We start from the raw sequence: 23180 nt of genomic DNA, 5'->3' as shown, positions 1-23180 counted from the left end.
AAAATTCTTTCAGAAAGTTGATGTATTTCAATTCGGGACTTTGGGACTTGAGTATGGTGTATTTTTTTTGATAGAATTTCGATATATTCAGTATTTCAATGACTGTAACTTTGTAATTTTAAACATTGTAGAAACAAAGGATGAATTGATCCTGTTCTGCAAAATTCAGCATTTCTCTATCTTGTAAAAACTCCAGCTTGTCCCTAAAGACGGCATAAGAATGCCGGCATAAATCTGGTTTCGAGCTTATACGGTTATATGAAAAATACAGTCTGTCAAGAGTAAATAAGGATAGAGAATATCTTATGAAAGTACCTAATTAAAGTGATAACTAATTTGACGAGCAGAATTGATCCCCACTTAATCTAACATTAAGTTTGGCCAGGAGACAATAACAAATGAAAATTCGCTTTTAGCGTGCTATTTTTTAATTTTTTGTTTTACTTCAAAATGGCCGACGGCGATTGGAGAATTAGAAGGCGCCTGTCAAAAAAAACGCCCACGGCCCTACTATAATGAACAAATTACAAGCGTGTTAATTTCCGCGCAGCTGACGTCATGCGCTCCATCGTGATGCTGCCGGTTTCTTCTTCTTTTTTTTCGAGTTGGGCAAATGGGGAGAAAGTTGAAAATGGCACCATGATTTAGAAAAATTCTTACAAAAAATCGAGCTTAAAATCTCATTGACCTACTTATTAGGTTCAATGGGTTCTTTTTTGTCTAAAAATTAACGCTTGAGAGAAAATAAGGTAATCCTGAAGAAACTTAATTTTAGTGAGGGTGCAAATTCCATTTATATTAAGGTATAAGTTTTTAAGTATACTAAAATGTTAAAAGAAAAGCTTACCTTATCAAAGAAAATGGCTGGTACCCGATCTCCGTAAACATCCCTATTCTGTCCCTTTGTAACATGCATAATATTACACCATCTTCCACCAGCATGCTCGGAAAGAAGTTTGAACTGTAATTGTACACTCCATTCAGTGGAAAGAATGGGAATGAAAAGAAGTAAATTGTTCGCATGTAATTCTTGTGCTGAAAGATATATTGAAAATATAGTGTAAATGAGGAGGGTTCCCAGCTGGCACACAACGTTGTTTCAACACGTTCAACTAACGTTATATGGACGTTGTTAACATTAGATAAACGTCGAAACAGTGTTGTGTGCTGCTGGGGTTATTCAGGAAAATTTTGATAATAGAATGTGGCACTTGTTATGGCCTCTATTGGGCCATTCCATGAAATTTTCATATTAGGAGAGTAGACGAAACTTTTCAAATCAAAAAAAAATTCTTGAAAATGCGTGGATACCCCCTGGAAAATGAAAAAGTTTGCAAAGAATCCCATGGGAAATTTATTAGAGATCGCATTTATTTTAGGCGCACAAACTCTCGCAAGCAGAAATAACTTTCACGATCGTAAAATTTTGAAATCTACAACATTTTACTTTTGCAAATTTGAGGAAAAAACATTTTAAACTTTCGTGAATCGTAGGATAAAAATGAAAATAAACCTTTGCGAATATCCTTGTTAAGAGTTTAAAATGACATTTACTTTCCTGAAAATTCGCAAAAATCACGAAAATTTCTGCTTGCAAAAGTTTGTACTCCTAAAGTATACAGTGTGTCCCGAATAAAAGCGGAAAAATTCAGATTTTGACATTTAAAATAACAGGAATACATGCCTTCACTGATTATGGTGGTTGGTTGAATACCATGATCATTCACTGGAATCTGAAAAAAAATCAAAACTCTTTGCACATCATTTTTGCTTTTGAACGAAAGGATTTATCTCATTATGGTCTAAGATTTTACTAGAAAAATAAATTTCCACTGTTTGGTATTGGTTGACTCTACTATTAAAAAAAACTTTTGTCAATGGGCGATTTTCATTTTTGAGTCTTCCTTGTTCACACTTTGTAAGGTAACTTACCTTTTTCCTGCATTTTGAAGTAGTTGTGGATGCAACGACCAGCAATAACAATAAAAAATGTTGTAATTTTCTTTCTTGAAACAAAAATATATCCTATTTTATGCGCCAATTACATATTCTAAGATAGTTTGAAAAGAAGAAGATTTCGTATTACTGAAAAAAAGGACGAAAACATTTTTGTTGTCGATTGATTGACAAAACTTATCCTTGACAATCTTTTGAATATTATTCAATTGAATTAGAATCAGTATTGAATTATATACATAAAATCAGAAAAATATTCATATATTTACTCTTTTTTTAGAATATGAACCAGTCCTCGGGGGACACTCAATTCAAAACAACGTTCATCCCTAAATTAGGCCTTTGAAATCGGACCCTTACAGAGTGCAGAGAAAATTTTGGAAAATTTAAACAAATTTGAGGGAAATATCGACCCTTATAATGGTGCATTTTCTTGAAAAGTTTTGACTACTTTCATGCAAAATGGTCAGATTTTCCAAACTTTACACCCTTAGAGTGCAGTTTTTCTTCGCACTTTGCGAAGCTTGGAAAATAGACCCTTAAGGGCCGCACGTATGGTAGGCCATTTAACTTGAGTGCCCCTTGTGCATAGCAAAAAGCCAAACATGGTAGATACAATGGCGGTGTTGCATTATACATTCGTGAAGATGTTGCCCCTTTTTCCACTCCACTACTGGAATTCTCAAATGGAGTCAACGAAGCCCTTTTACTCTACTCTAAACAACTCAATATTGTTCTTGGCATTGTTTACAGGCAACCAACAAACAAACTCCATAAATCGGACGCCTCAGAATTTATCCAATTGATTGTTTAAATGATTAACAATAATCTAGCAGAAACCATGTTTATTCAGCTGTTTAATCTTTAAGGATATATTATGACGTAGAAAAGAAAATAACAATAGGAGACGAAGTAAGGATATGTGACGAAGTAGTGCTATGCATACCCTCCCCCCCCGAGTAAGTCTTTGATGAAGCTCGGCTGTTTTCTTTTCGGCAATATACCCTTATTATATCACTGCAAAATATGATACTATTTTTTCCATCCCCACTGAATTTTTTGATTTGAAAACAAAAGAAGTGAAATCCCCAGCCATAAACAATATGGAAATATCAATCCCCATTGAGTTTCAGTCCGTTATTTTTATCCTCACTGGCTGAAAGATTTCCACCGGGTCTGTGAGAAGGGGGTGTAGTAAATACATACACTTATTTTAGAAGAACTAGTAACCCTTTTATGATGCTCATATTGTCCTCATATTTTTTGCACTTTTAGCCTTAACTTGTTCTTATCCTGTTCTTAGGGTCAAATTGAGTTATCTTATGTCTTTCTGAACTTAGCACTTCTAAGATCAGCGACGTTGTTCTCAAATACTTCATTTTAAAAAAAATGTAATACTCTATAACAGTACTCACAGCAAAAGTAAATTTACTATCACTTGTAAATTTACAACGAATGTTTAAGCAGTTGTTTCAATAAATTACCTTTAAACAGCTGATTTTCAATGATCATACCCAGACCCTTTGTAATTTAGTTTATCAATCTGTGGTCCTACGAGGACTGGAGACGACTCAATTTATTGTTGATATAAACGAAGGAGTGCTCTTGTTTGTCATATAAGGAAGAACTATCGGAGCATCTACCTCCATCGTATGGCTTATTTATCCTAAATATATTGAAGAATAAACGAACGTCAGTCACCTATATTTTCATTTATTTGGTGTACGAGAGTAAGAAGAAGTGATCTAGTAAAAAAAAGTAGGTAATTTTTCTCTGTATAAAGTTACGACAAAAGTCAAGAAACATCGATGCTTTTGGTTGTAGTGTGACTGGGTGGTTGTCTTATTTCACACCCCTTTTTCTTACGCCCCTGTGTCACAGACAGAACGGTGGAACTCCCACGCCTCACTGGAAAATTTCAAAATTTTCTTTTCTGATGGGAAATACTTTACAATTTTAGGGCCACCGGAAAATTGACTTTATTATCATATACCCATTGAAAATTAAGGAAATTGATACTTCAATGGATTTTTTCTACAACAGAACTACAAAATATCTGTCTCCATCAGGCATTCGCTAGAAATTTTAATCGCTACTTTGGGAAAAGGTTCCATTGGAGCTGTGAGCCAGGATTGTTTCTGTCCTGTGAATTTGGACAAGAGACAAAAATTTCTATTTCCCCCAGGCAAAATCCTAAGGGCGAAATTTTTTGAAAATTTCTAACTCACTTTTAGACATTATCAAGTATACCATTCGAAAGCTCTCGAAAAACTATATATAAGACTTTTAAACGGTTATAGCCGATTTCCTTACCTAACTCGAGATATTTCATGCGCAAGTTCCACTTTTCGCCACATTTTGGTCTAAAATTGACCATCTATAGCATCTTCTGCGTGAATTATCTTTAGTTAGGTAATGAAATCGGCTTTACCCGTTTAAAAGTCTAGTTTTTCGAGAGCTTTCGAATGGTATACTTGATAATGTCTGAAAATGAGTTTGAAATTTTCAAAAAATTTTGCCCTTAGGGTTTTGCCTGGGGAAAAAAGAAATGTTCCAAAAAAAGGATGTTCCACCAGTGGGATTTTAGGGGATTTTTTCCTGAGGCATAAAAATCCTATAGAGAAGGTCTGGAGAAAGATTCAGCTGGATCTTATTTTTTCCCTTAAATGATGCTAAACAACCCCACTATACAGTTAACTCTGTATGTCTCGATTTAGGAGTTTGACAAAATGAACATGTTACTCCAAACCATGGTGCTTTTGGGTGTTGTGCTCTATTCAGTCAAGAGTAAAGACAACAGAACACGCATCGCCAAACGTTCAGCAAGTGTTTACAGTGTAGAAGGTTGCTTCAGGTAAGGTGGTTTTCCATTTGTCATTGTACTTTGTCTTTGACTTTTTGATAGTCGGCTTTTCTGAAATTATCAGCTATTTTAGTTAAAAGCAATTTTGCAAATTAGAGCTTTGAGAAGCAATTGAGGCAATAAATTTAGTGCTCTCTCTCTCCTCCATTACTAAAAATAAATCAACAGCATTTTATTTTCTAAGAGACTATAGGGCTATAGGCAGTGAAAAAATAACAACATTTGATTGGCTGTGTTTTCAACTGTCATTAAGATCTGGGAAATTTAAACTCAAACCATATGCTGTTCATTTCGCCATAAGTATATAAGATTTTGGTCAAAATATATTGAGATTTTAGTGTATTTCAACGTTTTTCAGAATTCAAAGTTCGGGCGAAAATTGCTATTTTGGCACTTTAACTTTCTTTCATTAAATATTTTGATTTTGGAGGAGTTCGTTGGCTTCTAGGCTATATTCCAAGCCTTATTAGAGCAAATTTGAGCCTCCTGAGATCGTAAGTCTTAAGTCTTAAATCTCTCTCTTATGTTATAATCATCCTACCGGTAAACAACGTTGTCTCAACGTCCATCTAATGTTCACAACGTCCATATAACGTTCCCGGGGGGGGGGCAGCTGGGCAAAAGGACCGACGGGTATGTGCGGGTCCTAAGGGTACCTTTTCCAATATGTTTAAAATGCACTGTAAGGGTCGGAAAAACTAGAGATGCACTGTAAGGGTAGAAATTTCAGAAAATTCTTGAAAAATCTAGATATTTTGACCAAAAATGCTAGAATTTTGACCATTTTTAGCACGAAAGGGATCGAAAATTTGGGGGAAAATGCACTCTAAGGGTGTGATTTTCACTGATTTTTGCTGCACTGTAAGGGTGCAATTTTAATTGCCAAGTTTTGGCCCGCACATACCGTCAGTCCGCAAACCCAGTGCCCCCCTCCCCCCGGGATAACGTTAGACGAACGTATATGAAACAACGTTGTTTCTGCTGGGTTATGTCAAGTCAAAAATGAATACAGTCTACACTATAAAAGCTCAGATCATAACTAATTTTCTTTCCCAGGATGTTTCCACCGGGTTCTTTGGATTCATCAGACATGGGAATTCATCAAAGTTCCAATATCAGATGTCAAGAAATTTGTCGTGATAAAGGATACGTGCTCGCCGCTACTAAAGGTACCGAATTAATGTACATAAGATTTTTGAGAACTTTAGGATATTGGGGAATCGCATTTCATTCTCGCTTCTTTCTTTTATTCGGAAGGGTTTTATTGGCTTCCAGGCTATATTCTCAGCATTATTGCAACTTTTTTTAAATCATAAAGACCTAAGATTAATCTGTAGTCTAAGATTAAAACAATACATTCCAGAGGTAAGTTTGAACATTTAAAAATCAATTATTTTTAAGCGCATTCCCTTAATCAAATTTAATGACTAGAATTGTGACCGTCATGTTATCACAAATACTTATCCTAAGTAGCGTAAGTTGGTCTAATGTCGACATCCCTCTTCTAATTTCGACACCCTTCTTTAGGGATAGGAATTATAGGAAGGTCGGAATCGCTGATGGAAACTGTTTTTCTTTACTTGGCGATCGATTGGAAAAAATTTTTTTGTCTATTAGCGATACCGACTTTCCTAATATTCCTGTCTCTAAAGAAGGGTGTCGAGACTAGTAGAGCGATGTCGACATTAGACTAAGTTACGGTAGCCCAGAACTGTTCCATTCTTTTTACAGGCCAGATGTGTCATTGTTCCAATATTTATCCACGAGGAAAAAAAGTAGTCAATCAAGAATGTTCTACAAGATGTCGTTCATATACACCATGCCATGATGTCCAGAGCTGCTGTGGAGGTCCCAACGCATACTCCGTTAGCGTGGTAGGAGATATTGACGTCGCCAAACAAACGTTGAGAAGACTGGCCAATAAATGGCAAACGAATATGGGATATCATAATTCAATGTTGAGACATGTTGGATTACTTTACGATGCCGATTGGAGATCTTCTATCGAGAATGGAGGTTAGACTTTTATTAAAAGCATTCTTTCCCAGCTTGCACACAACGTTGTTTCAACGTTTATCTAACATTCACAACGTCCATATAACGTTAAATGAACGTTGAAACAACGTTGTGTGCCAGTATTCTATCATCTCAACCCTATAATTACTGAAATTGCAGAAATAGCATTCCGAAACCATCCCCATTAGATTTTTTAACCTTGGAGCAATAGAATTTTTATCCCCATTGAGATTTCAATCGAAATTTTCATCCCCGTTGTAGCTGTAGGAAAAAGTTTCACCGGGGCTGCGAGACAGGGGTACGTTTATCGGTGAAAATAAAGTCAGCTTGATAGGCGTATAACATATTTAGGGAGTACTGACTAAAATTGTCTTTAGTTTTTGCAAAATTTTAAATAAATAACACACTTGTTTAAATAAACAAAGCATGCTAAAAATATTTAGAATTTTGAAATAATACAGAGTATTAGTGTAGAAACATGTAGAAACACTATGAGATTCGATCGAGGTAAATCAACTGAAACAGGCCATTTGTTATAAAAAGTGTTTATCTTGTTTTGATACAGGGCTTCCAAATAGACCTTTTTGATTCTAGGGCCAAATATAAGGCCTGGGGGGGCACTCGATTTTGAAAACGACCGTACATTCAGCCAAAAATCAGATCTCTAAAATTACAGTGCAGGAAAAATTTGGCTGAAAATCGACCATTATAGTGCAATTTTTTGAAATTTTGGGCCCTTTTCAGGGCAAAATTGTTTGAAATTTCTCAAATTTCTCAAATTTCCAAAGTCCAAAAAACCTACCCTTAAGGGCTGCACGTCCGGTAGGTCACTTACTTGAAGTGCCCACCCCCCCCCCCGGATATAAGGGGACCATTGGACCATTCATTTCTTTCCTTTTTCTACAATGTATATTGGGTTTCGTTATGGTTAGTCACTAGTTTGTATTTTTTTCAGAGTGTATATAACTTCACTATATATCTTTTAGGCTGGTCGAAATGCAATAAGGAACATTACATCAATGGGCTATCAAGAGAAAACCAATACAGTGGATCGTCGTCTGATCCTCTTGGAAGAATCGATTATGCAAGTTGCCAAAAGGAGCCTGGAGATCAAGTTTGCAACTATCAATTTGCTTTTCTTTTCACCAGTGGAACGGTTTGGAAAACTTGTAAACAAGGATACTTTATGTCTGGTGTCTTCACGCAACCAGGGGCTCAAAAAATCTCCGATCTTGCCCAATTCCATTGTTGCCGACCCAAGAAACAAAAAGAACAATGGGGACAATGTTATAATCACGATGTATCTTCATCCTTAGATAATAAAGGTTGGTCTACATGTCGATCCGGATATTTCATGGCTGGAATGGAACGAGGTGATTGTGATGGTTTACACTGCGTCAATCAAATCAAATGTTGTCAAATGGAAAGCCTGGCTGTCAGTGAAAACCCAAAACTGTCCATCAAGCTCAAGGACACCGCAAACAAAGGACAATTGAAAGAATGCACCATGGAAGGGAGAGATCTTACACCTGAAAGTAAAACCTACGAATGCAAATCTCTTAATAGTTTAAAAGATGTGGCAAGTTTGGAATCTGTATCTTTCAAGATGGAAGACGAATCAGATCCTTTGACTTCGAAACCCGAACGTGTCAAAAATTATATCCCTGTTATCTGTATGCCAAGATCTTATGCTTATGAATGCAAAAAGGTTAAAATATGTTAATTTTGTTTTATGTTTTCTCACGAAGGGCAAGATAGATTGATTTAAAAATCTTTAAAAGTTTAAATATCAGCAACTAGCCGTTTTGAAAAAAAGTTTTCATACTCCTAGGTTCCAAATAGACGCCCAATCCCCCGCTTGTTGATTTTTCGACAATTTTCCAAAGACCCTTTGACCTTCTTAGGACCCCCTGTTTATAAATTTTTAAGAATATTTTCAGCTGCCAAAGGTGTTTATTTTTCTCCAAATAGCCTGATTTTAGCCTACATTTACCTTATTTTTGGGTTTTCAGGAGTACAATTTCCAATCCCCCGCAATTAGCCCCCCCCCCCCCCGTTTATTGAAATCTCGAAATTTTTCACCCCCCCTCCCCCGTTTATTTGGAACCTAAGAGTATACAATTTTCAGTTTTTCGTTCTCTGACGACATTACGTCAGCCGATAGAAGTGTCAGCACTTATACTTATTAGTCAGTTATTTGGCGATAACCTCAGTTTTCTTGTTAACAAATTTGTTTCAGTGTAGCAGGCGATTTTGGTCTTTTCTGTAAGGCATAATCGACAATTTTTCGTTTCTGGGGTGTCCGCAGGTGCTTTCCTAGCGACTCTCAAGGTTATCGTGGGTGTGAATTTTTTTCTTTATTTATAACAATTGTTTTCTTTTCGTATATCCCATCAGGTTCTTGCTGTCTCAATATCATCATCCAGTACTTTCACTATCGGCTCTGGTTTCTCGATGTCAACAACGTTCGGAGTGAAAACATCTTTCGAAGCCAACTTCTTTGGTCAAAAGTTCACCAACGAAATCTCCTTTCAGCTGTCAATGTCATCATCGTTCGATATTAGCCGCAGTACTACTAGAACCAGAACGGTAACCGATACAACATGGGTGACCGTTAAGGTTCCAGCTAACCAGCAAGTTATGATTGATCTCCTTCGACAGAAAATCGACATCGTTTACAAATGGAGTGGCGTTTTTCGTCTTCTTGGTAAATACAAAATGAATTGGCAGACAGCAAAGAAAGAAGAAACGAAACAAGATATCACAACAGTATTGAGTGGTCCTGATCGTGAGATGTATGCTTTCGGTAAATGGAAATATCCCAATACTGACGTCTTACAAGTTGTGGTGACTGATAAATATGGTGAGAAGAAAGGATGTGAACATGCAACAGGTGTTGATAAAAACTGTCTCATTGATTGATTTAAAATTTGAAATTGTTTTCTTTTGGCAGTGTGTGTATCGTACCTTTTAACAGAATATATCTTTGAGAAAGTTTTATCCTATATTTTACCATGTCTTTGAGTAATTCAAGTTTTAAGACGTCACCATCAATGACCATAAATCGGTTTTCCTGTAGATTAAAGTAAACTTTTGGCTGATCTTAGTTTTTGATCATTTTTTGAAACAATGTCTAATGAAGTAAAAGATGCCATTTTGAAAGCAAACACAAAATTTCCAGATAACAATAAAAAACTACTTGGAACAGCCCCTTGTTACAGACCCACTAGGACCTTTTCCCACTAGAAAAATCGTCTACATACTACAATTTTTGCCCTCACTGAAAATAATCAGATAATCAAATCCTGTCTAGAAAATATTGTGCTATTTTTTCCATTCCCCCCGAATTTTCTGGCTCGAAAAATAGACAATCTTTAGACCTGAGTTTAGAGCAGATCTTCGTCAGGTTTGAAAAGTGATGATAATCATAGATTTATAAAGCCCGAAGGGCTAGACGTCGTGCTTTGGCTGAAAAGTGTGCCAAGGTTAGGTAGGAAATCCTAGGTCACGTGACATCACAATAGAATTTCAGTGCTAGACCAATAAGAAGCCTCGCAGATCTTTTAAAACAATAGCAGCAATATTTTTTGTGATATTTACTTTTTTTTGCTTGAAAAGCAAACATCCATCCTTTCGGGCTTTCTGTGATGGTAATAACAAAACATTCTATGGATCCCGTTCAACAAATATTATTTAAATAGAGCTTGGCATGAGCACTTGCTTAGCATAAGGAGGATTCTAAATAAAAGACTGTTTTGAAGGGTTATTTATTTATAATTTTATCAAAAATGAAAGTTATCATCCACCATCTGAAAGGATACGTCGAGAATTATAAGAATACGTTGTTAAGTGTCAATTATATATTTTAGAATTTAAAAAGTTGAAGCATACATATTAACCTACAACATATTATATAAAGTGTCTATAGTGCAAATGTGAGAGTCTGGCTACGGGGCACAGAGCCATCCAGGTAGACAGAGTTGCGCCCTTCTTGACCTTCTGGTAAGTACTCTAAGGCTCCAAATAAACACCCCCCCCCCGCGATTAAACCCACAACCTTGCGCACCGTAGCTGGATGCTTTACATTCAGCGGCTACGGCCGCTAGATATCTAACTTCGATATCTAATGCATTATGTCATTTATTTGCCTACCTGAAGCCCCTACTTTTCGTGCATTTTTTAAACATTTTTGCTTTCCGACGTAAAAAATAAGTAAGAATAAAACGATAAACCAGAATAAAGAAACATAAAAAAAAAGAGAAAATAAAGAAGAAAAAAAAGAGAACTAAAAAACCCTGATCTCAACGTGCTTTAAAAGTTTTGTTTTTAAATATGAGTAATATAGTTTGCTTACTCATCAATTTTAATCCACCACAACTGACACACAACGTTTTTTCAACGTTTATCTAACGTTCACAACGTCCATATAACATTTGGATTGACACAGTTGTGGAGCAAGATTGGTCAGAAAGATGAAAAGAAAAATATTTTTTTGCTTATATCAGCATAATATAAAAATAGGCGGACACTGTCCTGGTATGAAATATGTGTCTGGTATGAAACGGGAACACTTATGTAAAACCAAAACCTTTAAAGTACGGTTGGAAGGTAAAATTTTAACTCTGAGTCTTAACATTAGACTAAGACTAATCAGTATCTATAGAAAAGCTCAAAAATGTTCCAATAAGGCTGAGAATAAAGCCTTGGAAGCCATATAACACCTCTAAAACCGAGAAATTCCATGAAACAAAATGAAAGTACTGAAATTGCATTTCTCACATTTTTCTGAATAAGTTAAAATACCCAAAAATTGTCAATGTATTTCGGCAGTGATTCTACCAAGCTGGCACACAACGTTGTTTCGACGTTTTTCTAACGTTCACAACGTCCATATAATGTTATAAAAACGTTGAAACAACGTCGTGTGCCAGCCGGGTAGACTTACAGCGTGTCCTGAATAATAAGCGGACAAATTTTTATATAAAGTGAAATCCTTAAAACTCGTTACCTAAACTTGGCTTAGAATAATTGAAATAACATTTATAATCGCACGATGAGTTATTTTTTCTTATTTGGCGCTCTTTCAAAGAGAGCAATTAATCGTTAATTGCATCCTGTAGAGAGCAATTAATCGTTAATCACACTCTTCGATGCTGCGCCAATGTTTACAAAATTGACTTTAATGTTTTTTTCTTACATTTTTTATCATCGAACGTTTTAATTGCATTCGAGATTCATTTTGAGAGAAATGAAATCTATAAACAACAATAAAAGAATAACATAGAGAGAAGACAAAAATATGACTTTTAGTGGAATTTACTTTTCCTAACGGGGAAAAAGTAGTGCGATTAGCTCGTAATCACATAATAACTCGTACAATTCGAAAATTGCACTCGTGATTGTTTTGTTTCGAATTTTCCTCGTCCTTTCGGACTCGGAAAATTAATAACAAAAAAATCACTCGTACAATTATCCTCGAATTGCACTCGTTATCATGTGATTACATATACTAATCTTCTTTGTAATCAATAAATATTGGCAATTCCCAAGATTGAATTGAATAGGTTTTGAGATTGAAATATTAAATATACATGTCATAAAATTTGACATGAATTATAAGGATTTTACTTTAAAGGGGGTTTAAATACTTAAAGAATTGTTCGCTTTTTTATGAAATCACTGTATGGTTCATATTAGAAACACCCCCTTCTCACAGACCCGATGGGAATTGGTATTCCAATGTCTTTTATGCCTGGGGATTTCAATTCTTTTGTTTTCAAGTCAGAAAATTCAATGGGGACGAAAATTGGAGGATAATTTTCCACCGGGAACAATTTTTGGGAAAGTTTTTCCAGTGGGAAGGGTTCCTGATGGGTTTGTGAGAAGGGGGTGTTTAGAAGGAACTTTAAACCAAGTTGGATATTCCAACTGTTGTCACCACAACATCATGGACATTGTACTCTCCAGTATATTTGCTGTGATCAGGGTAACCAACATAGAGTTCAACATTTGTAAGGTCATAAACTGGACTGATATCAAGATCTTTAGCAGACGCAACGGTGAATGTGCTCAACGGACCGTTAGTGAATTTGATAGTGCAACTGAGTTTGTTTAACGACTTAGTGAATTCAAAAATCACATTGTAAGTGTAAGATCGGGATGGTTCAAAAGGTCCTGAAGGAAACAGAGGTGGTCCTTGGCTTTGGATCGGGTGCTCATTTCCATTGTAGTGAAGCTGAAGAAAAAGGTTGAAAATTGGTTATATATTAAATTAGAGTAAAAGTTTTTTTTTCATCTTAAAACTAGAAAATATAGCAAATTTTGGGCATCTTTGAGGCGGGAGAAGATCAAATATTCCAGGGCTTTCCCTGGACACGTTTGGGGGGGGGGCTTTCAGCCTCCCCCAAAACCCCTCCAATTTCGGTCCCCCCCCCCCCCGTAAAATTCCACAATTGAAACTTTTTTTGGTGTAGACCTCAGTATAAACAAATAACAATTCGGCATGGGCTTCATTTTCACACTGTGATGCGCTATTACCTCAAAATGTTTGTTATAAACCAAAGTAAATAAAACATGTTTATTGGACGGGTTGTCACCGTACACCAGGTGGATGATACTTATGGGTTCACCACTGTTTACCATAGTTTGACCTTTAATCTCCAGCCCAATTGATAACTGCCAATCATCTGGTATGTTGGCATAGGTGAAGGCTGGAATTGAATTTTCTCGCGCAAAAGCCCCTATGGAATACATAAATTCTATTTAAAGTGTCGTGTTGATGGAAATTTATGAGGCAGTTATCTATATAATAATAGCCGTACTAGCCTGGGAATCCAAGCTTATAATCTTGGAAAAAACATAAATACCTCACCTCACAAAGTTCTAAGAATATAGCGGGGGGGGGGTACTTAGGCAAATGGAGGGTACGGTATGTGCCGCCCTTAAGGGCACCTTTTTTGGACTTCCAAAGTCCCGCTAAGGGTCGGAAAAATCAGAAAATCAAATTTCAGTCCCACTAAGGGTCGAAAAATTGGAAAATTTCAACTTTTTACCCCCTGAAAGATCGAAATTTGGTCAAAATTGGTCAAATTTGTCCCGCTAAGGGTCGCAAAATTCCCAAAATTTTCCTTTGTTTTCTCCTTTTTAGTCCCGGTAAGGGTCCAAAGTTCGAAAGTCGGGCGGCACCCCCCCGTCAGCTCGCAACCCTAGTACCCCCCCCCCCCCCCGGGGAATATAGAAGCAGCGAAAATATCATAAACTAGACTGTGAACAAAGTTTAACGCTTGGATTCCCAGGCTATAGCAGTACATGTCTGAAGTCTTTTTTTGCAGTGTTTACTCTTAGGTTCCAAATAAACGGGGGGAGCTGGTAATTAATAAAAATTTTAATAAACGAGGGAGTGGACCTATTTGCCTGGGGAGTATATAGTAGGCTAAAATCAAGCTTTGTATTCTTATATTCTTAAAAACTAATAAACATGGGGGCTTAATAAGGTCCGGGGGGGGGCTAGAAAATTTTTGAAAAATTATGAAGCAGGGGGATGTTTATTTGGAAGCTAAGAGTAGTTCTAATAAAATTTTAGCATTATTTAGATTCTATTGAAATTTTACTATTAAATGAGGGTCTCAATTTTAGGTAGCTTTTGGATTTTGGTAATCAAAAATAATGTCATTTTATAGGTATCGAATCTCGACTCGTTCTTATTTACAGTGGAACCTCCAATTATTGGACACCAGCTGGCACACAACGTTGTTTCAACGTCTATCTAACGTTCACTACGTCCATATAACGTTATATTAACGTTTAAACAACGTCGTGTGCCAGCTGGGCATCATCGGGAAAACGGAATCATGTCTGCTAAGTAGAAGTGTCCGCCATTTGGAAACTTTTCAATTATGTGCTCTAATTTTGGTAAAGAAGGCACTATTATACAAAAGGGGTATGAAAGAACAAGAGAATGATTATTTAAATGCTAAAATCTTTATTTCATGAATCATAGTAGTCTTGAGGTCCCTGTAAAATTCACCGACTGAATGAAGGGAGCGCTCCAAACGTCTATAAGCAATTTTCTCAATGACACTTTGAAGTGTTTAAGAAATAAATAGTTTGGACAAATCAATCTTGTCTATTTTTTAAGGTCTGCGTCCACTAGTTGGAGGGTCTGCTAATTGGAGCATTGGAGGGACATTTTTTATGAGGATTCCACTAGAAAATGGTTGGGGAAAATTGAATTGGTCCACTAATCAGAGGCGTCCGCTTTTTAGAGTCTCTGTTAATTGGATGTTTTACTGTACAAACTTTTGCATCTTTCTTAAGCCTCCCAAAATGGACAACGTTTAATATTTCATAAATTTTTACTGCTCAAAACCTTGTAACCGATTTGATATATCCACAAAAATAGAAAGAAATATTAAGCATTTATACCTAAAGGCTCTGCAGGTGTTGTTAAAACGAACGTCGATGTCGTAGTTACAGGTTTCGGCGTCGTAGTTGCAGGTTCCGACGTCGCTGCTGATGTCGCTTGAAGAGAAATAGCCCATAATAATGATAAAACATGAAAAAGTAGCCGCTTCATCAAGACAAAATTTGAACAGTTAATTTCATGTAAGAGCACCACTCATATTGCATGTAATCTTAGATCCCGAATAAACGGGGGGTCGATTAAACGGGGAGGGGGTTGGAACATTTTCGAAATTTTAATAAACGGAGGGACCTAATTGTCGGGGGAGGGTTGGATGTTGTACTTCTGAAAACCAAAAAATAAGGTAAATATAGGTTGAAATCAGACTTTTTGGAGCCAAATAAGGCGACTTCTTCTTGTTAACTAAAAATATTCTTAATAATTAATAAACAGGGGGGTCCTAAGAAGGTTCGGGTGGGTCAGAAAATTTTCGAAAAATTAACAAGCAGGGGGCCCGTTTATTTGGCACCTCTAAGAGTAGTCCACTGATGAAGTAACTATTTTCCCGAATTTTGGTTAATATATATCAGCACGGTAGTGTCATCCCAGCTGGCACACAACGTTGTTTCAACGTTCATCTAACGTTATATGGACGTTGTGAACGTTAAATAAACGTTGAAACAACGTTATGTGCCAGCTGGAATAGTGTTGTCATAATAACTGCACTAGTTTTCGCAAGGATTAAATTTCGAGGATTTCACGGATTTCACGGACCTTGACTACAAAAGCTTTTTTGAATTAAGTTCCAAAAAATTTCAAAAGACTACTTTTAACATGTTTACCGCCCATCAAAGAAGCGCTGATAATGCATATTTCAACATGGCATAGTTTGGCAATAGAATAGCAAAAATAGCACAAAGTCGTGAAAATACAATGTCACAATAGAGTCATCCGCGGATTCAAGGGCTCTTATTTTTTAGATTCTTTAACACTTTTATGTCCCTTTAACAAATAAGAATTGCCTTTATAAATTGTTTTTTAATCAAATCCCCCCTTAAGAGTAATTAAGAACTTAATTGCAAAAATGACGTTATGAACTTTAAAAAGACGTTGCATCACCTTCTTTTATACAAAGTGCTAAGTTTTAATGGGTCAACCTTTTTGTTTCGAAGTTTTTTCGAACTGTCTGCAAAAAATTAGCCTGGATATCCAGGCTGTAAATTATTTCACAGTCTAGTTTTAGATATTTTATGTTCTGATTTACAGCCTGGTCTCCCTAGAGCGTTTTGCATTCTCGTATGAGAATGCAGTCCGCTTGCTTGCGCTCACTTTGCTAAAGCCGTAAGGACCAATCTACACGGCGTGGAGCATTCTGAAACAAAAATAGGATAGTCCTCCAGCTGCTAGTGAAGATAGGGCTTTCTGTTACACGAAAACATGAAAAAGAAGAAAACAGAGGCAAGTTCATTTTCCAAGAAAACATGGTTGGTCATGATAATGCATGCAAACTTTTTTATGGACTTTGGTGTAATCTTTGGATGTTTTTAATAGTTTTAGATCTTGTAAGACTGCTTTTTATTAATTTCTGTTTTGCTGCCCTGGGTTGGCTAGGAAACATGGGTTTTCACTTTCATTCTCTAGGGAGACCAAGCTCTATAATTTAAGAACTTTGTATGTTGAGGTAAATTTTGTTTTTTCTTAAATTTTGAGCTTGGATATCCAGGCTAGCAAAAAATTAAACTGTTTTAAAATTTCCGGAAAATTTTTCTAAATTAATGCATCAAATGTTATGGTTGTTTTTCTATGAAAATTTGGGATGGAAAATTGGTGAAAATTACTATTTTCAAGATTTTGAAGCAAATAAGCTTTTAGAAAGATTTCCCGAAAAATTAATTTTAGTTCGATAAAAAAGACACCATCTACCGCAAAAATCTTTTTAAATGTATTTTTCTTCACCGAAACTAAGCTCCTCAAAGTTGAAATACTCTTCTTCGCAAAAGTCTTCATTTTCTTTTTCATCAAATTTTAGCATTGTGATTTTTAAATTTTTAGACTCACGGATAGTTGGCCTAACAGAAAATGTATAACATGTCAAAGTTTTTTCCGCTACATCAGGCAGAAATTCATATTTTGTAGGTGGCAAATATTAAAAATTCACTATGGTCAGAGCCCCGCATTATCTTAAAATTTCATGAATGAGCTCAACCGCGAAATTTAATCCCCGTAAAAATTAATCTCACTAAAGTAGTATTTTCAGTAACGCCATGATACAGTTTGCAAAAATGTAATACATGGTTGCGAAATTATATCAATGCAGTAAAAACATGTGATTACTCGAAAAAGTTCTCGTGATTTTATTCCCATGTTATTACTTGCTTTACAACTTACAGCTGATAACTTTACCTGTGTTTATAAATATAATATTATATATTTGAACTAATCAGAAATAAATGTCATATAACAAGCACATAAAAATGTCCAGTAAAAGCGTGACGACTTCATCCCAGCTGGCACACAACGTCTTTTGACGTTTATATAACGTTCACAACATCCATATAACGTTAGATGGACGTTGAAACAACGTCGTGTGCCAGTTGGGATACTTTGCAGCCTGTGTATTGAGTAACTCACATGTAATGATTTGGGTTTCACAATTTGCACCAGTGTATCTGGATGGGCAATGACAAGTGTAAGAATCTGTCACATAATTTGGTAAACAGATACCCAGATTACAGATGGTATTGTTTGAAGAACATTGATTCTGTAAAAGATGAAATATATGCTGAAAGAATTGTTTTTTCTGGTAGTCTACAAACCGGTCTGTAAAATAGATACTTAAGTTTTTGAATTCTACATCTGGACGTATATCTTACTAAGGAAAGCTTTTTGGGCAGCCTCGAGTTCCTCTTAAAATTTCAAAATGTGTTACACGTTTTTTTTATAAGAACAAACTATATAACAACATAAGGCTTCGACGGCCAAAATGTTAATAAGAACAAGTTAAGAACATTTTAAGGCTTAATGGACTCAAAAACATTCAACTTCTTAGGAAAATGGGTAAAAATGGTCAAAAATTGGTTAAAATAGGAACATTTTTAGGCTCGAAACCGAAAAAGTTAACAACATCCGAAGACTTCAAAAATTTTGGATATTCTTATAAAAAAAACATGTATGCTATTGAAATTTTAACCAGTAGTAGATTTACATAATTGGTACTTTCATTCTGTTTGGTTAATATTTTACAGAACAGAATACAAATTTGGCTATCAACACGTATTAAGTGATTGGCTCGTTCAATTCTTGAAACCAGACGTAATTAATCGAACAGTTCGATTACCGAACTAATCGAGCTTTGTCAAACTTAATCTATATCTTAAATTATTTAATCGAACTTTTCAAAAGTCCCTAAAATTGTGTGAGTATTCAATTAAGTTCGACAAAACATACATATTAAGTTCGACAAAGTTCAACAGCAAGAAATGTTTGACAAATTCGACAAAAAACTACGTTCGACAAAGTTTGACAATAAGAAAAGTTCGAAGGATTTTCTCAAATTATTGTTTTATTAAACTCGATCAAGTTTTATTAAGTTCGATTAAGTTCGATTCCTTTAATTTCTTTAATCGAACTTTATACTTTGGAGAATTTGTATTTATAAGAATGACTATTCGATTAAAGTTCGACAACCGAACTTAGTCGAACATCAATTGGACAACCAAGTTCGATTAAGTTCGACAAAGTTCGATTGGTTCGATTAAAAATACGTTTGGTTGAAAGCTACTTTGCCGAAAAAAAAATAAGTTAAAAGATAATTAGAGGGGTTCCCATTTTGGAAATGTCAAAATTTGATGACGTCATCTGGTGGTCATCTCTAATGAAAATAAATTCGTCCATAATCTAGTCACACTGTTCAGATTTCATAATACACATAAATATTTTCAAAAGTTATGAATATGAGGCGAAAATTAAAAAAAATGTAGTGTTTCCGGAAACCGGCCGGGTGAAAAAAAGTTCAAGCTATCAAACGTCGCTTGGTTAAATATTCCCGCCTGTAAATCAAGTTTTGTCCGTGTGTAATTGATACGTATTAGTATTCAGGCTTACTTGATACTTTTTGTACATAAAAGTTATCTTTAAAGTTCTATTTCAATGATTTTAAGTTAACAAAAATAGCACAAAAAAGTTTTATTTCAGCTGGTCGTATGAGAGCTTTTAGCCTTCACCCACTTTCCAGAAACACTATTTTTTTTTTTCGCCTGTTGTGCAGTTCTTTTTACCTTATCAGGGAAAAAGATGTCGGGGAAAGTGACGAAAATTTTGAGGGCGCGACGAAAATTTTCCCCGACGAATTTTCTCCCCAATATTTTATCACCCGACGAAAATTTTACCCGATTTTTTTATCCCCGACCAAAACTGTTACCCAATTTTTTAAACCCCAACCAAAATTAAAGTCTATTCACGATAAGTGTGCACTCTTTTTTCATTTACCTATAACTTTTGAAGCAATTCTTCAATCTTTATAAATTTGGTATCATTGGAAAGAAATTAGTAAGTGGATCAATTTGAAATAAAAAAATCTTTAAACAAATTCTAAAAATGAAAATGAAAATGAAGAAGAAAAAAATGAAGATCTTATAGAAAGGTGCTATAACTATCATTTTCACTGAAGTGAATCCTTCATTATCGAACGTCATCATGTGAAAAAATTTCTAAAAAATAATCATTCAATCAAAAGATATCAAGCAAAGTTATAATCTGATTTGACGTCTAAAAACGCTGTTTTCTGCTGTTTTCTGCTGTTTTCTGCTGTTTTTGGGGTCAATCACTTATTAGTTTGTATCATAACTTTATATTGAATAAATATTTTAGTGAAATTTTTTCACAGTGATGATCTCCTAAGATCAAAGAATCTCTCCAGTGAAAATGAAAGTTATAGCACTTCTCTACAAGATCTTCATTTTTTTCTTCTTCACTTTCATCTTCGTTTTTAGAATTTGTTTAAAGACTTGTTTATTTCAAATTGATCCACTCACTAATATCTTTCCAATGATACCAAATTTATAAAAATTGAAGAATTCCTTCAAAAGTTATAGTTAAAAGAAAAAAGAGTGCACACTTATCGTGAACAGACTTTAAAATCTAAATGTTTTACACCTTTATTAAACGTCAAATTACAAAATCTATTTTCGAAGCTAGTGCAGGAAACCATTTCATTTGGACAATTTAGTTGGATGAGAGTGACCAAATTGTAAATTTCGTCGGGGAAAAGTGACGAAAATGCCTGTAGGTAACGAAATTTTTCTCCGGCGAAAAAAAAACCCTGACTAAATAAAACTCCAAAATTTTTTTCCCCGATAGGGTAACTTACCCAGACTTCATAATAGTCGACGGTTGAATTTTTGATCATATATCTTCGATCGATTGGTCCATCAATAAGAGTGCAAGTCGGTGGTGTTTTGTGGCGAAAAAGCAAAAAGCTCCAGCAAGACGTTGCACGATAACATTCAGTACCACAAACCCTGAAATAAAAACAAATGTTTTTTTTTGAAACACCATTGTTGGTGTATCAAAAAAGTTTCAACAGTGAAAACCAAGGTATCTATAGAGTAGCTCTGTCTACCCAGCTGGCACACGACGTTGTTTCAACGTTCATCTAGCATTATATGGATGTTGTGAACGTTAGATAAACGTCAAAAAAACGTTGTGTGCCAGCTGGGTAGTGTTTTATGTAAGATGTCTATGATATATCTTAATTATGTGACAGGCCAAAACATAAAAACAATAAGACCATGTTCAGACGTTACAGTTCCGTTTCGCTCTGAATGGAAACGGTTCCGAAACAAGTGTGAACGTCAAAATTCGAAACGTCAAAAAAGAAGAGGTTAGAAAGCAAAACAAATCGAAACGGTTTCACTCCGCTTTTTACATTGGAACGGAACGGCTCTGTTTTCTTGCTCCGAAACGTTCCAAAACCGAACACTCTCGATCCGTAACGAAAAATACACCGAAGCGAAACCAAACAGTAACGTCTGAACATGGTCTAAGGGATGACATAAGAGGCGGATAAAGGCACATTCCCCATGTTTCTGGACGCAGTATATGGTGCTTAAGTAAAGTAAGTAAGTAAGCTGTCTACCCGAAAGTAGGGGAGGGCGTCACTCCTTTCCCTGGATTTCTCCACTTACCCTTGATCCGTTTTTTTAGTTACTGAGCATCAAGCAGAGAGGATCAAGTACCATTTTGGCAATCTTTGGTATGACTCGGCTGGGGATCGAACCCAAAACCTTGCCTACGGTCGCATGTGGTACTTACTGTGAAGTGGCATTGGTGATTTCTCTAATACTTTGGTGTGTGTTGGCATCAGAAGTCGGCATCACATTGTCATATCTTCTGAACGCAACTTTCTTGACATGATAAACAGTATCCCCAACTGTTGTGTTCGATTCTTCGATTTTCGCTGCTTCAAAAAGAGCGAAATGCATCAAAAGAAGAAATAAAATTTTCTTCATGTTTAAATTAATTTGTTTGTAGCTCTTCATGACGAAAAATGTCAAATTATATCAAAAAATGTTTAGGTTGTATGTGATACAATCTCAATTTGTGTCACGAATATACAAATCTGATAAAATTTGACTTTATTTTCGATTTAGGATAATCATAATAATTTTTTAATATTTAAAAAATAGTTTATTCTTTTAAAATATTTATGTCAATATTTATATTCAATATGTCAATTCATGTTCCATAACATGAATTTGGGATAGCGCATGCGCATAATAGTTTGTTAATATTTCATAAATAGTTTATTCAAGGCGTAAGAAAGTCGCGGCTGGAATAATAACATCTAAAATTCTGTTGTTTGTTGTTCTATCTCCGTCGTGTATTTATGATGACTATATGTTGATCAAAAAATGTAGCATCTTCCCGGGGGAGGTACAAGGGCAAAATGGGTTACGAGGATGCGCCGCTGGTCAGAGTACCTTTTTTAACCTCCACGAGTCCCAGGTAGGGTTACAAAAACACCAAAATAGAAAAATCAGTCCCTCGTAGGGTGCCTTTTTTGGAAAATTTGGAGAAAAAAAGTAGAACATTTGAGGAAATTTTGGAATTTCAGTCCCACACAGGATCACTTTTTAGCAAATTTGAGCAACATTTTTGAAAAAATGACTCCCATCATCATCATCATTGCTCGACCGCAGTCGAGACAATGGATTCCACTCGCTGGCGCCAGGAGTCGCGGTTACGCATAGCAGTGCCCAGGTCGCTAAGATCAAGGCCTGTATCCCTGCTCACCACATCCGGAAAGGTAAGTTTTCTCGATCTCTGAGCCACACGTTTAGGTTTCCAAAGCAATATGGAGGAAATAACCTCAGATGAGGCACGGAAACAATGACCAGCAAATTGAACGCGCTTGGCTTTAAGGAGGAGAGAGATTGGTTTCAAGGAACCGTATATGGTACGTTTTGTTGGATGGTCACGCCAAGAGAGATTTTTAACCCTTCTCAGAAGTCTGGTATAGGTACCGTCTAGTTGCTTTTCAAACTTTTTGGTAAGGGACCAGGTTTCTGAACCATACATAAGAATTGGCTCAATAGTTGACTTGAAAATTTTAACTTTGAGACTAGGGTCGATGAAGGAAGATGACCAAATACTATGCAGCTTATTGCATGCACTCCAAGCTAAACCTTTGCGAATTTTAAAGTCTTTTTCAGAAGAAGAGATGTAAGAACCAAGATATTTGTAGTCTTCTACCTTTCGTAGGTTTGTACCAGATATTGTTTTAATATTGTCTGATGATTCGTTAACATTAAGAGTCAAATATTCGGTTTTGGACTCATTGAGGTATAGGCCTGTACAGTTTGCAGCAGATTCAAGAGCAATTAGAAGATTTTGTGCATCCTCTAGGGTAGAGCTGATAAGTGCTATGTCGTCAGCAAAGTCTGT

The 23180-nt window shown here is 35.8% G+C and overlaps 2 protein-coding genes across 3 annotated transcripts; one reads left to right on the top strand and one right to left on the bottom strand.

Annotated features, from left to right (window-relative positions):
- The first annotated feature begins 3655 nt into the window (after positions 1 to 3655).
- LOC136806361 (uncharacterized) lies at positions 3656 to 9842 on the top strand. Its single transcript, XM_067062924.1, has 6 exons — positions 3656 to 3714; positions 4674 to 4810; positions 5876 to 5988; positions 6551 to 6835; positions 7822 to 8543; positions 9233 to 9842. The coding sequence occupies exons 2-6, from the start codon at positions 4686 to 4688 to the stop codon at positions 9755 to 9757; spliced, it is 1770 nt and encodes a 589-aa protein (XP_066919025.1). The 5' UTR covers positions 3656 to 3714; positions 4674 to 4685; the 3' UTR covers positions 9758 to 9842.
- Positions 9843 to 12448: 2606 nt separating this feature from the next.
- Positions 12449 to 21838, bottom strand: LOC136806359 (uncharacterized). Of its 2 annotated transcripts, none has more exons than XM_067062920.1 (6): positions 21549 to 21838; positions 20605 to 20755; positions 17868 to 17997; positions 15260 to 15355; positions 13373 to 13575; positions 12449 to 13070 (listed from the first exon to the last, which is right to left on the bottom strand). In XM_067062920.1, exons 1-6 carry the CDS (start codon positions 21773 to 21775, stop codon positions 12741 to 12743), a joined length of 1137 nt encoding a protein of 378 aa, XP_066919021.1. In that variant the 5' UTR covers positions 21776 to 21838; the 3' UTR covers positions 12449 to 12740. The 2 variants fall into 2 exon arrangements, with proteins under 2 accessions (XP_066919021.1, XP_066919023.1); XM_067062922.1 differs by having other exon boundaries at positions 15260 to 15346.
- Between the last annotated feature and the right edge of the window lie 1342 nt (positions 21839 to 23180).

Source organism: Clytia hemisphaerica, unplaced genomic scaffold (assembly GCF_902728285.1).
Source record: "Clytia hemisphaerica strain Z4C2 unplaced genomic scaffold, Clytia hemisphaerica genome assembly, whole genome shotgun sequence".
Lineage (NCBI taxonomy): Eukaryota > Metazoa > Cnidaria > Hydrozoa > Leptothecata > Clytiidae > Clytia > Clytia hemisphaerica.
This window is presented reverse-complemented; position numbering and strand designations above follow the sequence as displayed.

Coding starts and splice junctions, on each gene's coding strand:
- LOC136806361 (XM_067062924.1), top strand. CDS start 4,686: ATGAACATGTTACTCCAAACCATGGTGCTTTTGGGTGTTGTGCTCTAT. Junction 5,989..6,550: donor CGTGCTCGCCGCTACTAAAG/GTACCGAATTAA, acceptor TTCTTTTTACAG/GCCAGATGTGTCATTGTTCC. Junction 6,836..7,821: donor ATCTTCTATCGAGAATGGAG/GTTAGACTTTTA, acceptor TATATCTTTTAG/GCTGGTCGAAATGCAATAAG.
- LOC136806359 (XM_067062920.1), bottom strand. CDS start 21,775: ATGAAGAGCTACAAACAAATTAATTTAAACATGAAGAAAATTTTATTT. Junction 15,356..17,867: donor TGAAACCCAAATCATTACAT/GTGAGTTACTCA, acceptor TTTCTCTTCAAG/CGACATCAGCAGCGACGTCG. Junction 13,071..13,372: donor TTTATAACAAACATTTTGAG/GTAATAGCGCAT, acceptor CTTTTTCTTCAG/CTTCACTACAATGGAAATGA.